At 37.9% G+C, this 15,918-nt stretch overlaps 1 protein-coding gene across 1 annotated transcript in view; it reads right to left on the minus strand.

Annotated features, from left to right (window-relative positions):
* The window catches only part of KLHL32 (kelch like family member 32), a 121,082-nt gene that overhangs the window by 89,680 nt on the left and 15,484 nt on the right, over nucleotides 1-15,918 (minus strand). The window contains exons 2-3 of the mRNA XM_005518222.2: nucleotides 5,955-6,037; nucleotides 3,260-3,440 (exon numbers count right to left, since the gene is read on the minus strand). Coding sequence (XP_005518279.1) covers nucleotides 3,260-3,440; nucleotides 5,955-5,977 — 204 coding nt within the window. The 5' untranslated portion in view covers nucleotides 5,978-6,037. The remainder of the gene's footprint in view (nucleotides 1-3,259; nucleotides 3,441-5,954; nucleotides 6,038-15,918) is intronic.

Raw genomic sequence — 15,918 nt, forward strand, 5'->3', positions numbered from 1 at the left:
CTTCAGCCTAGTTTCCCCACAAGTCCTACTAAGAAACCTGCTCCAGCCTCAGCTTCTCTCTTCACAGGTCTTGCAGGTCCCTGCCAGGATCTGGCTCCAGCTCAGGTTTCCCAGGGGTTCAGAGACCTCTTTCAGGCATCCACCTGCTCTGGCTAGGGTCTCTTCCATGGGCTGCAAGTGGCTCTCTGCATCCTTGTGGCTCTCCTTGGGCTGCAGGGGCACAGCTTCCTCACCGTGTTCTTCACCATTGCCTAAAGGGGAATGTCAGCTCCAGGACTTGGAGCATCTACTGTCTCTCCTTCTGCACTGACCTAGGTGTTTGTACAGTTGTTCCTCTCTTATATACTCACCCTACTCTTCTCTGGCCACAATTACATCTGTACAGTAACTTTTTTCCCCCCTTGTTAACAAACTATAGAGGTGCTACTATCATTCCCTGCTTGGTTCAGTCTTGGCTGGCAGTGGGTCCATCCTGGTGAGTTTCACATGAGTTCTTCAAAAATTACTTTAGGGTTGGAAAAGTCTCAAAGTTTCATCTAAGAATTCCTCTAGGGAAAAAATAAGGTTAAAAATTCTATAATATTAACAGCTAAGTTTGAAGCACATGAGTCTGGCCGTTATGGCCACTTGAGAGAGACCTGGCACTTCCAGATCGTCATTCCTGTCATTCTAAATAAATCTGTTATTCTCCTTTATCATCTTCTGGAAATGCTTCTTTCTTTTCACCAACTCTAAAGTTAAGCTTGATTCATTCTCTTAAGTCTAAGAAAAAGAATACCCAAGTAGCTCAAATTAGGTAAAATTCCCCTAGAAATAAAAAAATCAATAATCTCAGGTTAAATAGAAAATATTATTACTTTTTAATCAACTCTTGCTTTCTTGCTTTTTCTGAATTATTAGAATCAGGAACATAGTGTAACTTTCTTGCCATCCTCCTCCAGAATATAGATCTTATTTCACAATATTCTAAAAAAAGATTTTTGTCAATTAATAAAAACCTGTTTGCCTGATTCCAGAAAGCACAGGTTCCATATTTATAGCTGATATCTAAAGTCTGAAGAACACATCCTACCAAACCATAGAGTTTAGAGGCAGACCAAATTACTCAATGCTGCATAAAGCATTCTCTCAACATTTTTTAAATAGAAAATATTTATGTAGCAATAAAGGGCACTAAGATTTTAATTTGCAGTAACTGCCCAGTCAATGCCAAGTAACACAACTGGAAATAACAGGATAAATCACAGTGCCCCAAATCTCAACATCAACCAGTAGTTACCAAAGTAGAAGCTGTTCCTACCACACTCTTGGAAAGCTGTGCACAGGTGCCCACTCCATGATATTTCTGTGCACAGGGTACAATGAGCTCTGGAAAGAGTATCATAGGTGCAGATGATATGGCACTCTTAAGAAAATATCAACCAAACCAGAACAACAGGCACTCTATCTATCATTGGCAAGTCTACATAGCAGCTGCTACAGGTAGAAAGGTCCAGAATCCCTCTCTATGTACTGGGGTGAAAGGAAACAAAAATTCAAAGCAGTCAGGGCCTGGGTATCATGATGAAGCAACATCAGCAACCGTGGCAGTACAAACTATGCTGCAGCAGAACCCATAAGCATGCAGATAAGCTCAAAAACAGCAATCAATTGGCTCAACACCATCATAACAAAAGTCACATCAAGGTTAATAACATTTCTTAAATACACAAAATAAATTAAGTCTAAATTCTAACCAAAAGTGAGAGAGAGTTGACAGGAAGATAAAAACCCTGCTCAGGAAATCAGAGATATAGAGAAGTTGTCATACACTGTATTACTATTGTAACAAGACAAAAAGATCCCCATAAAGAAGTTCATAACACTACAATTACTGTGTAGACAAAATATTTAATAAATTTACTTTGTTAGAGAAAATAGACCATTAAATTAATTTCAGTTTTAGTCTCTAATTAACAGGATGACTCACACTTAAAAACACCAGTCAACTACAGAGCTATAGATGGTCCAACATTTTGAGTGGGCACATTGTTATAAAGGTTAGTAGAATTGCTTCATATGAAGAATACTTTTTCTATAAGGAAACAATTTTTCAGCTCCAATTTTAGATTGGGATTAGACTGAAATTGTCTGAATCTGATTTCCCATGGAAGATTTTCTTTTACACCTTGGAAACACTTTTTTCTGAAAATAAATTTTATCACCTTTAAAAAATTACTGTGGCTTCCCATCTGAGAGCAACCATTTACATCCAACAAAAATCCACTTTCAAGCTGAACTAAATTGCATTTATCATGGTATCATAGAATGGCTTGGGTTGAAAGGGATCTTAAAGATCAGGCAGTTTCAAACCCACTGCCATGGGCACCATGGACTAGACCAAGCTGCTCAGAGCCCCATCCAACTTGGCCTTGAACATTTCCAGGCATGGGGCAACCACAAGTTCTCAGGGCAACCTGTTCCAGTGCCTCACCAGCCTCACAGTAAAGACTAAGTTTTAACTCCCTATCTCCATAATTCCATCCTCTAATCACAGAATCATAGAACACAGTGACTTGGAGGGGGGCTATCAGGATCATCAAGTCCAACTCCTGGCCCTGCTCAGACACCCCAAGAGTCACACCATATGCCCAAGGGTATTGTCCAAACGCTTCTTGAACTCTGGTTTTATGGTCAGGTTTTATGCTATTTCCCTGGGGAGCCTGTTCCAGTGCTCAACCATCCTCTGGGTGAAAAACTTTCCCTGATATCCAACCTAAATATCCCCTGACCCAGCTTCATGCTGTTTCCTTGAGTCCCATCACTGGTCATCAGAGAGGGCACCAGTGCCTGCCCCTTTGCTTCCCCTCATGAGGATGCTGAAGACCACAGTGAGGTCTTCCCTCAGTCTCCTCTTGACTGTCCTCTAATCACAACTCCCATATGTTTTACAAAAATTTCTACATACTAAATATCTCCCACTTTCTCACTTTACTGGGCATTAAATTCATAGAAAGATGTACACTGCCTATCTCTGTTGGGGGCAGAGGGAGGGGAAGACTTACCATAAATTATTATTAGAAAAAAATCTAAATTGTGTTCTTAACATTTCTTTCCTATGGATATTTAAAGTTGCATACTCTACTGAGTGTGCAATAATCCTCCATTTTCCAAAGGTTCAAATTTAAATCTTGTTCAATATGACATCTATAACCATCTCCATCCTCCACAAGAATAATTTTTTAATATATTATATAAAGAGAAAAATCTTGGGACTTACTCGGAAGTAGTCACTGCAGGCTGCCAGGACTGCTTTATGTGCGTGGAATTTCTGCTCTTCAGCAATAAGGGTAATATCACAAAGTATGCCATCACTTCTTTGTTGGTTCAGAGCTGCCAGGACAGCATCATTGTGGGAGCTAGACTGACAAAGCCTCTGACCTGTCAGCATTTCCTGAACACTGAGAGGAAAAAGGGGAAAGATTCTGTCAAAAAATGTATGACACAAGCACATTCTGTCATAAATACAGAACAACTAAGACAAGATCGTTTGAAAATTCTTGGAAAGCTAAAAAAACCATGAACTCTTGTCCATAAAATCTTTACACAGCACAGGCATCAGAAGAAAAGGTCAATATAACAAACCATTATGAAAACTGATTATAAACTCAAATTTATATACTCAATGGTTCTGACATTTCATTTCCTGTACCAGAAGTCAGCTGAATTCTGAAGCACGTGTACATTTTAGGATTAAATGAGAACAATAGAGGGCTTAAGTCAATGGACCAACAGAAAACTTTAAGTGGTTCAAACTGAAGCACTGGTGAAAAGGAGGGTATATGTACATGTGCAAGAGGTTCTACTAAAAAAGAATGATGCCTCATGGTCTCAGGTGGCCTGTTTAAATCTGATGTTGAGTTGATCAATGTTTTCAGACCACTTCAGGCTATTCATATTTATGAAGTGTTGTGGTGGTTTTCTGATTGTCTGTTTTGTATTGCAGAGGGAAGGGAGAGGATGTTTACTCGGTTTTAAAATGCCAAGACCTTCTCCACCTCTGAATATTTCCATGTATGAATATAAGATTTGCATATAATCCAGTCTAAGACTGTCTGATTGCAGCTTCCTCTTTCTGTAGCAGAAGGAAAATAAAAGATAACTGTTGATGCAAATAGAAACAAATCAAAACATATCAGCAAATCCTCTTTGGTACAAAACAATACAATTGATTTGAACTCTGTGACACTACCAATTTATATTGCCAGAGAACACATACATGTGTTTATAGAGGATGAGTTTACAGAGAGTCATCTCAGTGTAAATGAAAGTGAAGTTGTTTTTTTTTTTAAGGGGTTATTAACTCATCATCTTTCCAGCACAATCATGTAATTCACTGCATATATGTACTATGCAGCTGCTCTGTGGCTGCTCTCCTTTCTCTGCCCCCTCCTACTACTGCACCTTGGGCACCCATAAACTATGGCATATCTGTCTTGCAGACTGTTTGCTCTAATCTAATCTGCTCTTTTAGAAAGACAACAACATTACTAAAACATTACTAAAACAAAACTAAACATTAATTCTACAAGAAGGCTGGCCAAAGAGGAATAGCGTGCATCTGAATCTTACCGCCTCTCTGACGGTTTAGGTTTCACGTATGGACCTGCCCCAAATACATTTCAAACGGACACATTTGAATTATTTTTTTTTCTCAGCTGTTCTGTTTGTGGAACTCAACCCGTATTCTAAATGGCAGTCATCAAGAAATCTAACTTGCTAAAACACAAGAGAATTATTTTAACGGTTATTTCTCTTCTGCAATTTCTATAGCAAAGTGACTAAAACTAGTGCAAGTACGATACTTTTAACGATACCCTGAGATGGCTTCTCTTTACTTCTATTTTTATTAGCCCCTCTCCCAGTGTTGCAAATGAAGACCTTCATTCCTCTTGCTTTTTTAACCATCATCCAGAGGACTATTTCATTCAACAGAGAACATATCTGGGATTTTAAACTGAGTTCTATCACAATCCATTTTTTCAATTCAGTGACCAAAGTGAAAAATCAATTGCCTGTGCTAATAACATATGAAGAATTCTTACACATGAAAGGCAATTTAACTTGAATTTATGAATGAAAATACATAGAATATCAGTCATGTTATGACTGACTATTTGTAGTGGTATTGTCGGTTGATAAATTCAATAGCTATAAAGCAAGTTCTGATTCTCCTCTGCTGCAGAAGCATGGCAGGGAAGGGAGAACTGAACTGGAATGATAAGGGGTCCCAGCCATATCAGGGAGTTTTCTGAGCTCCCAGATCAGAGTGTTAGCTACTCTGTAAAACAGAACCACATATCACATTGCTGCACAGTTCTGCAGAAAACCAATTCAGTTAATAAATTCTGCAGAGCGTTCCATCTGAAAGAACCATGTTCTGCTCCCAGAAAGTAATTAAATTATAAATGACAAATTCTCTATTACAACAATGGGTAGTACAAATAAATGAGAAAGGCTACACTGGGAAAGAGACAGAAGGGAAGGCAGAAAGCTGAAATTGGAGAGAATTCTTAGAAGACAGTTCACATAACTGGAAAAGTAATATTCCCTGAACAGTGGAACATTACACAGACCCAAAATCATCATCAGACACCATTTCAGATGCATAAATGAAAACTGCTTGCTGCTTCCACAATCAAAAATTCCAAGTATAGACTATGGTATAAATAAGATAACGTATGAAGAGATTGTGGGCCTCCAATCAATCCCAGGCACAGTCATTCTTGCCTGAGATAAGAAGCAACAAGGTAATGTTTTGCAGATTATAACATGGACATATATATTTAATAATGTGAATTCCTATCTAATGAACAAACTTCTTAATTTTTCTTTTTTTCTACCTTCTTAACAGAATCTTTGGTAAACATCATCCTAAATATTAATAACTTCCTACACACTACCAAGTACTATACCTCAGGCACCTCTCAGATGGCATCCTTCAGTCTTCTGAATATCAAAACTTATAATCCTCTAGGGAAACCAGCAAGCGTTCCAGCTAGAAAAAGAGAATGGAGAGGAACATTAAAATTCAAAGCATACACAGCCTCAGCCTTAAAGATCAATACTTTCAGGATGTGCAATTCAAAAGCAACTTTCACTGTCTGAAAGTGGTCTTTCCTCCAGTCTTTTTTAGAGATTCACACCCTGCCATCTGAATGTCCTGCACCTACTGCCCTTGAGGAATACTGTCCACAAACTCAGGAGCACATATAATTTCAAAAAGGCTGAAGAGTGGTGAGGAGGGAAGTGTATCAAAAATCCTTCCATATGAAGAGCAAACCAAAGGCATGTATTAGTGTTTGCTTATTTCCCAGAATAGCACATGGTTTTTATGTTCAATGATCCTAAAGGTCTTTTCCAGCATAAATGACTCTAGGATGCTATAATCATTCTGCAAATATAAACAGTACAGTACAATCACTTTTATAAACACAAAAGCTCTTTTTTTAAAAGGCAAAACACTAAAGGGACCATATATAAACACAGAACAGCCGAAGTGTCCAAGGACCTAAATTATTGGAAATGGGGCTGTAGAGCAAATTTTTAACTGGTGTAGCAGCCAGCACAGCTGACAAGACATTTCAGCTTCATAGAAGAATTATAAAAGAAAAAATAGGTTTGAACAGAATAGTCAAAAAATATAACTACACTACTTTGACTGCTTATTTAAACCTTGAGTGGATTGTTTAATGTAACTCAGTTACAGTGAAGTAATACAATTCAGCAAAAACTGAAGAATAGAAAGATTTCAATATTTTTCTCCCTTTTCCAAAAAGACTGCATTTCTGAGCAGATGGGTGAGGTCATAGGGAACTTATACCAATGATCCAGCAGGATACTAAGCAAATGGGTATGTAGGGCTTCCCAGTGGTGGTTTCAGAACATTTCACTCCCACCATCAGTGATCACCATTCCAGTTCTATTAAGACAATTCACCTTATCCTTCAAGAGACAGAAAATCACAGCATATTGAGTTGGTGCTGTCAACTAAGGAAGCAAACACATTTCTGATCAATGTACCTGCTCTTATATACACCCATATGTCAATACTGATGTCTGCCCTTTGGAAATCCTACAACACGCAGAGACTGACAGAGAACAAATTCAACCATTCCCTGAACTTTAAGAGGCCCAAACTCTCTGGCCCAAACACAGAAAAAAAACCCCAAACTACAAGCAGCAGTGAGAGCAAACAGAGGAAGGATGAAGACCTGCAGGGAAAAGTATTCCCTCTACAATAATCAAGGTATATGCATCAAAGAATTAACAAAAAATTTAAACAGTCCCACACTGCTTTCAGTGTTTTTACCCTAACAAATCAATCTTCTCCAAACTTTGGCACTCCTCCTTTCTCTTCCAAAGCTCCAGCATTGCACGCCTCACTTAAATGTACACCATGTACACAAGAGTACAGTGTGTAAAAATTTATCAATACTGCATTGATTTTATTTAGCCATATAGAATTAAAGCAGCTCAACATTTTTAATAACTGGAAATTTTAATGCATTATCCTTACAGAAAAAAAAATAATTAAGGAGGCACTTCCATCTGTTGCATAGATACGCTGTGCCAGAGCAGTTCTAAAATCATTTGCACCAAGAGTTTATTTCTATTTCAGACAGCTGGATATATCTCCATTATCTAAACTGTGATTGATATCCAAAGAAACTTTATGCATTAGAATGTTTAAGACATACTATTGTCTTTCTATTTAACTACATTAAGTAATCATATTGCTTTAAAAGATTATTTTATAAACTTAAGGGTAAGACTTTTGGTTTAAATGGAACACTTTAAATCTACCTAAATCCTTCTGTTATAGTGAAATACTCCTTAATGCTGGAAATTAACAGAAGAAATACAGGCCCGACAATAAGTGCCCATTACATCCTAGGTTTGAGATACATGCTAAAATTGCCAAAAAAAGTTTTTTAAAATAATATATTATTTCACTCTTTGTGATTTTGCAATGAACACTAATCCCCAGTACTACAGTATTCTAGAACTAAAATTTATTTTCTCATTGTTTCATTAGTTTTTTCACATCCTAGAAAAGTGCTAAGATGAAAAATTTGCAAATTAATAAAACTAGCAATGATCCAGCTAGCATTGGAAGAACATAATATTTCGGTAGGGAATGATGTACCATTCCTAAATGGAAAAAAGAAACCATCAATAGTAGTTTCCTATGTAAACACAGTGTATCTATGGATTTCAAAGGCAAGCAATTAAAAAAAAAAATCACACTGTCCATGCAAATTATTATAACAAACTAATACATCAAAACAGCGTTTGCTCTGTTTGCCTGGTGAAGTGTCAGTCTTTCTACATATACTTTTGTCACAGTCTTATGACACAGCAAAATAAACAGTAGGTTTTTTGCTCTCTCAGAAAATCTTGGAATGAAGCATCACTCTGTCACATCCATTTCACACTGTTAGGCTATGCCGCTTCTTTAATCTAAATTACCAGTGGAGTTCAGGAATTAGCTATTCAAAGATTATTAAAACAAAAGTATTTAATCAGGCAGTATTGCTTCCTTTTAATTGAGCATAACACTGGTTTGGAAATATTAGACAAAGTACTTTAGTATCCAAAAGTATTTCTTGGTAGAATGCATGTGCCCTTTTCCAGAAAAAGACTCATTCATTTAAGTTAATCTTGAGGAGCCAATACCATGTTCATAATTTACACAGAATGCATAAGAGGCATTGAAAGAATTTCAGTTACATCTTTTCTCATCCTTTTGGTGGGTTTATTTGTTTTTCTTGTACCATTCAGAAACAAACTGAAGGTGCGAACATATTTCTGATTAATTCTTGAAAATACAAGCCACAAGAATATGCATTAGATTGAGGGTGAAAGGGTGTAGGAGATCAAAATAAAACTCGTATTCAATAAATTTTATGAAAATAACTTAAATGTCCCAAAATTCACTATTTCCTCCCCCTTGAAGTAATAAGTATTTTTTCCTCATTCACATGCACCTGATTTTACAGAGTTGCCCAAACCACAGTCCATATCATCACAGAACTTATTCTGTTGCATAAACAGGCTTTGTATTTTATAGTGGGTACCTAAGAAACATTTTTTCCACTCTAATTATGCTTCTCCAAACTAGTGAAAAATGTATATTCTTAATGGAAACGACAATCTATTAATAATGTCTTTAAACATGCAGATTTTCTACATAATTCATGCTTATATAAAATAATTACCACCTTGGTGGTTTCATCAATAATTTTCCCATGTGCTCTAAGTAAGTAAGAACTGAGTTACAATCAACTTCAGTGTAAACTCACAGAACATGATATAAGCATTATTTTTGTTAGGTCAAAAATGAAATTATTTAAAAGTCCCAATCTTAAATATGTTCTTAATATAAAAATAAAATGGCATCTGACAAAAAGCTTGTACTCTCTTCTTTACTAGGGTAATTACTTCTTAAGCAGGAGTTACTTAACTGTCCCACTCCCATTCCCTGAGCCCCAGCCTAGGTTTAGGGGAAAGCAAAAGTTCTATTACTTATGCAGGAGTTAGAAAAACCCACAGTTCTAGGTAACACACTCTGCTGTGGTGGGAGAGGTGAGACTCTGCCCTTCTTAGGTATTTGGCGAAATTGACAAAAAAAGTGAGAAAAATCAAAATGAAACATCAACTACCACTTCACAGAGTTCAGCTTAATACAATATTCAAGAGATACTAGAAGATGCTTTTGTAGACAGAAGAGATGCTCTCTTGCAAACATGGCCAGGATCAGAACTCCTTTAAAAGACAGGGTGGAAAATTACAGAGCATTTGGTACCTTTTATCCACATAAAGAAAATAGCTTAACTGTGAAAAGCTGCAGCACAAAATTTGAGCTAAGTATCTTTCAAATTGTTCACTGAGATCCAAGCAGCCAATATACATAAATCTTCACTGCAGCCAGATGCAATCTCTGCTCCTGTGATGATCCACACAAGAGGAAGGAAGGTAGAAGAGCCAAGAACCCTTGGGGATGTCTTCAAGCAGGCACTGCTTCACTCCTCACAATAGACCCTGCTGCTCCTGAGCCACTCACAGAGTGACAGGAGACTGACTTGCCTCTCTGGGGAGAACTCTGTTACTCAGCTCTGAATACAGGTTGCAGTGAGACTTTGGGAGCTGTGGAGTCCTTTACACGGGTGCCACTTAAGTCAGCTTCCACCTAGTTTATCACTTCTGCTTAAACCCACACCACTTCAAGTTAGGTGCATGGACAAACTGAAGGGACCACAAGGTCTTTCCTGCAAAAAAGTAAAATTTTGAACCAGCTAGATGAGTCATGAAGATAAAGCATTTGTATGCAGTGAAATGGTATTTTCATTTTGACAGCTCCAAATATCTGGTTTAAATCTGGCTTTTTAAAGAAGAAAATACAACATTTAAAAGCTAACAGAAGTATGCTATATTCATTTCATTCCAGAATGGCATCACAGCACATCCTGACAGAGGCTGTCGTGGACACAGAACTAGACCATTAAGATTTACCCATGGCAATTTTCTGTTCTAGCTTGGATCCTTATTCACAGGAGCTTCTGCTTTTGCCTGTGGTTTTAGTAAGCCAGAATAAATCATCCTTTCAACCTTTTCTCAAAGTAAAAGTCTCTTTAGAAAAAAAACTATGGGTTTACTAGTCACAGAAAATAAAGGGAAACATTATCTTGTATTTTTTTTTAGTCCCATCTCTGCCAAATTAATTTGTCAAAAGGAAAACACCTGGAAACAGATTTCAAGTTTGACTGCAAACCATCTTCTTCTGAGTATATTACCACACTTTTCCCACATGCCTGGGAGACAACACTTTTTCCTTTTTTCATTGAGATCTTTGGAATTGAAATATTTTGCTCATTCCATAAAGAAATGTTCAAGAATGTCAAGTGTGAGAAAAACTCTGCCACTGCCAATGTTGTTGGTGAAACCATCACTCAGCTCAAACACAAGTTGTTCAACTAATTCAGTGCCTCAATACCGTGACTTTCAAGAAAAAGCTTTCATAGTACTGAAAAAACACATTAGATTTAATGTAAATTACAACATTAAGGAAATAAAAATATTGAAAACCTGTATTTGTCTGGGAAAACAAAATCAGTCAAAACACCTTAAGAAAAAATTCAGCAAAATAAACATAAAATAAAACCACAAAAAAATTCAAACTGTTACATTCTTCTGATTAATTACAAACTACTTTCTTGTGAGACTAGAAAGGTCATTGCTACCTTCAGGCCATCAGCTATAGTCAATTAGAATAATGAGGTTTATTTTCTATTACTACCAAACTACTTTCTGACTTCACAGAATAATTAAGATCTTAAACCACAAAAATATAAAACAAAATCACAGGGCTAAAGGCTGTATGAATAGAACAACATCTTTATGTCTTTATCTCTTCTTTGTGGCACTATACCTTCTGCATATCTCATTATATCAGAATTTGGAAGATTTTTTTCTGAGTAAACATGCAGATAAAATAAAAAGCCAGGTACATGGTCATCTGTGTAACTTATGGCATATTTTACATAAACTCCCACCTGTTGCATTCCAGTGATAAAAACATATACAAACACATAACTCAATTGGAAACTACACAGATGAAGTTTGATGATTTTGAAGACAAGGTTTGCTTCCAGGACGTGTTCACACAATTTCACAAATTTAATTTGAAAAAAGGTAACAGTTTTATAGAACTGTAGTAATATACCATTGTGTGCTATTGTCTTAGCTTTTCAGAGCACTCACTGTTCCTGGCATTTAAGCCGTGATACTAATTACTCACCTACTGGAAGAGCAGGACATAACTTACAGCAGATTCATTCATCATGGCTGGGAGAACAATGATATAACTTGATTCTGATCTCATTGAAGAAATGTCAGCTCATGGCTGGGGACTGGACTAGATGACCTTCAAGAGTCTCTTCCAACCCAAACTCTATTTTTCTATGAACTTATTTTCTCATCTTTCTGAAAGTTAGGCAACAAATATGCAAAGCATCCGTAAAATGAAGTATCTAATCCATACATTGAGTTCACAGTTGTTGTAAGGGACAAGTCAAAAGGTCTCTGGTCGGTTTTAAGGCATTCTGCTGCTTGCATAAACCAAAATTTTCATTACTTTGCAAAACTATGCTTTCAAGATTTTTCCTGTAGATCTTATAAAAGGGAAATAAAAGACAGGGTGACTAAAGTAGTTTGGAATTGAATGTTATTTTGGAATTTGATTTCCATTTTCGTTGGATAAAAAGAACCAAGAACACCCTCTTCTTCAAGTCTAAACTTGTTTGGTTTTTTTTAGAAAATTTATCACGTTGCAAAATCATGAAATGGCTTGGGTTGGAAGAGACCTTAAAGATCATCCAGGTTCCAACCACCTGCCAGGGGAAGGGACACCACTCACCTGACCAATTTGCTCAGGGCCCCATACAACTTGGCCTTGAACATTTCCAGGCATGGAATAACCAGAACTTCTCTGGGAAACCTGTTCCAGTGCTTCATCACCCTCTGAGTAAAGAATTTTTTCCTAACATCTAAACTAAACCTGCTCTCTTGCAGTTTAAAAACTTTTGCCCCTTGTCCTGTCACTACATGCTGTAAGAGACGGTATGAAGTTTCCCTCATTTGTCTCACCACCGTCGCAAGAACAGAGACTAAGACCCTGAAGACCCCAAGGGACTTTGTACAGGGGTTCTGGCCTGGTTGAGGTGGATGCTGGCTAAGTGATTGTTTGCAGGTGTGCTTGCTGTGCTGCCACGGTACACTGCCTTTGTTCCTGCTGGTGAGCAGGAATGTGAAGAGTGGCCTGTTCTGCACCTTACAGCTGCTTCCCAGAGCAATGGGTCTCATCACAACAGCCTCTTGGCTGTTCCCACCTCTTGGCCAACTGCCCCTCACTTTGAAACAGACTATAAAAGTGACTAAGTTACTTTCTCTGAGAGGGATCTCCCCACGGAAGAAGACACCGGCGACCCCATCTCATCCATTGGTAGCTATAACTACCCCTTTTTCTCTTTCTTTACTTAGTTTTCTTTATCTATCTCTCTCTCTCTCTCTTTCTTTCTCCCTCTCCTCTATCACATAACCCCTGTTGCTGGCACTAAAATAAAGGTGCGCTATTGCTGTGATTTAAACTGAAATCCCTTTGTGTCCTTTTTGCACTCTGAGATCAAACGAACCGCTCACAACTCCTGCTTGTGTTAGCGGATCGTGACACATGCTCTTGTAAGAAGCCCCTCTCTCACCTCATTACAAGCCCCATTTAGGTATTGGAAGGCTGCTAGAACATCTCCCTGGAGCTTTGTCTTCTCATTGCTGAGCAGCCCCAGCTCTCAGCCTGTCTTCATAGGAAAGATGCTCCATGCTTCTGATCATCTTTGTGGCCCTTCTCTGGATCTTCTCTAATAAGTCCACAAATGTGGAAGGCTTCTCTAAGTCAAGTTGATTGTTTTATAGTGGAATGCAACAGAAATTTCACTAGAAAGATCATAATTATTTCTACTGATAACTCTACAAACAAACATGGAAAGGGACATACAATAGTGAGGTGTGGTTGGAAATGGCATCAACTTCACCAGGGCCTCACTCAGATAAGCCTTACATTTTTAACTTTCACAACCATTAACATGCTTTTATTGAACGCAACAATTATTCTTTTTTAGAGTTTTAAGAGTCAAAAATACATAAACGTATTTCTGAAACTACTTCAAATCTGCATATAGACTATTAACACCAGATGGGAATATACAGTCCTGTAATCTACAATTTTGGTAACTGGGCCACATGAACTTCTCATATCTATGACTGAAATATAAAAAAACCTCATAAAAATACTATGAAAAGTGTGATTTCTTGCATAACTGAGGTGATCATGTGTCTATACAGCATTCCAGTGAACAAGTATTTATATATTTCAATAAAATCACAAAGAGTTTTTACATCTCTTTGGGACATGCAATAGCCCTTCAACTTTTTAGCATTAGTGAAATAGCATTCATGAAGTTAAGACTAAAAGGCTGTGACTACCAGCAGTTAAGTAAGCATGTACCTCCTAAGAATGGCCTTCAGTAGCCACAGGGTGGCAGAACTATGCTTCAGTATAACTTGTACCTCCAGGACAGTGACAGTATTTCAAAGACTGGGTTCCCCCTCCCCTTATAGCATAATTACAATAACGTAAAATACTTGCTCTGTGTCCAGTGGGTGCTTTCAATGCCAGGAATCAGGGGGGGAAAAATGTCATTACATAAAAGCACAATTACACTGCAGTTCTATAAACATCAAAACACTGCAACAGGTTACTGACCTCCATGTTTCTATTTTGAAAAAATATTCAAATCACAGAGTAACTGATCACTAAAATCCCTATCAGTTTTACCCCATATATAATCAGAGAATCACAGAATGGATTGGGTTAGAAGGACCCTTAAAGATCACCTAGCTCCAGCTCCTACTCCCACGGGCAGGGTCCACTAGCCCAGGTTGCTCAAAGTCCCATTCAACCTGGCCTTGAACACTTTCAGGCATGGAGCATCCACAGTTCCTCTGGGCAACTTGTTCCAGTACTGCTCTGCCCTCTGAAAAAAGAATTGCTCCCTGGCATCTAGTATAAACCCTGTAAAACCATTCCCCTTGTCCTATCGTTACCTGCCCATGTAATTCAGTCTCCCTCCTTTTCATAAGGCCCCTTACTCCAAGGCCACTGTGAGACCAAGCTCCAAGTTGTTCTCCGCATTGAACAATTCCAGCTGTCTCAGCCTGTCTCTGCAGGGAAGGTGCTCCTTTGACCATCTTTGTGATCCTTCCCCAGACCCTTTCTAACAAGTCACCATTTCTTGTGTTGAGGACCCAAGAACTAGACACATAATTGTCTTATGGACTATTCCTCCACTCTTCAATGTAAGAGAACACAGAGATTTGCAAACACCTTTCTTTTAAGAGAAACAGGCATCAAAAGATTTAGCTTTAAGCAAATTGGGTGGAGCGTCATTCATTTTGATGATGAAATACATTTTGATGAGGCCAAGAGGGAGATGTCAAATGGGAAAGAAGTAGGAAGAGGAAACAAAAACAACACGGAGAAACCTGGTGATAAAGACCAGCTTAAAGTTATTTCCTGGGTTTCCACTGTTGCAAAGGGGAAGGGGAAACAGTGGAATAGTACACAATACTAAAATCAGATAAGTATCTGGGAAAATAGATGAGAAAGATGGATTTTTCTACAGATGCAATCATAGGAAGAGAAGCCACAGGTCATCAGGGAATAATTTTAATTGCCGGACAAGAAGACTGACTGCTCAGAAGAGCAGGCTGGGAAAGCACACAGAAGGACAAAGAGACAGGGACAGGGAAGATCCTGGGTTAAAATGTGCATGTGACAAAACCATCAGATTTAGAAGACAGCAATTAAAAGAACTGATGTTTGTTAAAGCCCATTGCATCTAGATTTTAGACTAGAAATCAAGATCACCAAGTTTTGCACCTTTTTTTGTGCAGAAAGAGCTTCAGAACATTTTTCTTTCACTTTCTGCTGTGATGGATTAATGCTAATGGTTCCATCCTGCTCTTCTATTCAGTTAGCACAGCTCTTCAAGATTTTTTTAGTTTACCTTTGAAGAAGTGTCAAAGGGTTACATGCTCATGAAACCAAGAATGCTAGAAAAGGCAAAAAGCTACGTGCTCCAATACCAAAACTGAAGTTCCCTACAATCAGCTTACTGGAAGAAAAGGAACAGGTATTCCTAATTCCTTCATTTCTTAAAATGTGAATGTTTGAACTCCCTAAGGGACCTTTTTCTACTCTTAAATTGCATCAAATCTTCTAAAAGCCTGGCTAATGCCATTCCAGCATAAACTCTTGTATTA

The sequence above is a fragment of the Pseudopodoces humilis genome, chromosome 3 (genome assembly GCF_049639895.1).
Source record: "Pseudopodoces humilis isolate 2021_Gansu_Grassland_sample_001 chromosome 3, ASM4963989v1, whole genome shotgun sequence".
Classification (NCBI taxonomy): Eukaryota; Metazoa; Chordata; class Aves; order Passeriformes; family Paridae; genus Pseudopodoces; species Pseudopodoces humilis.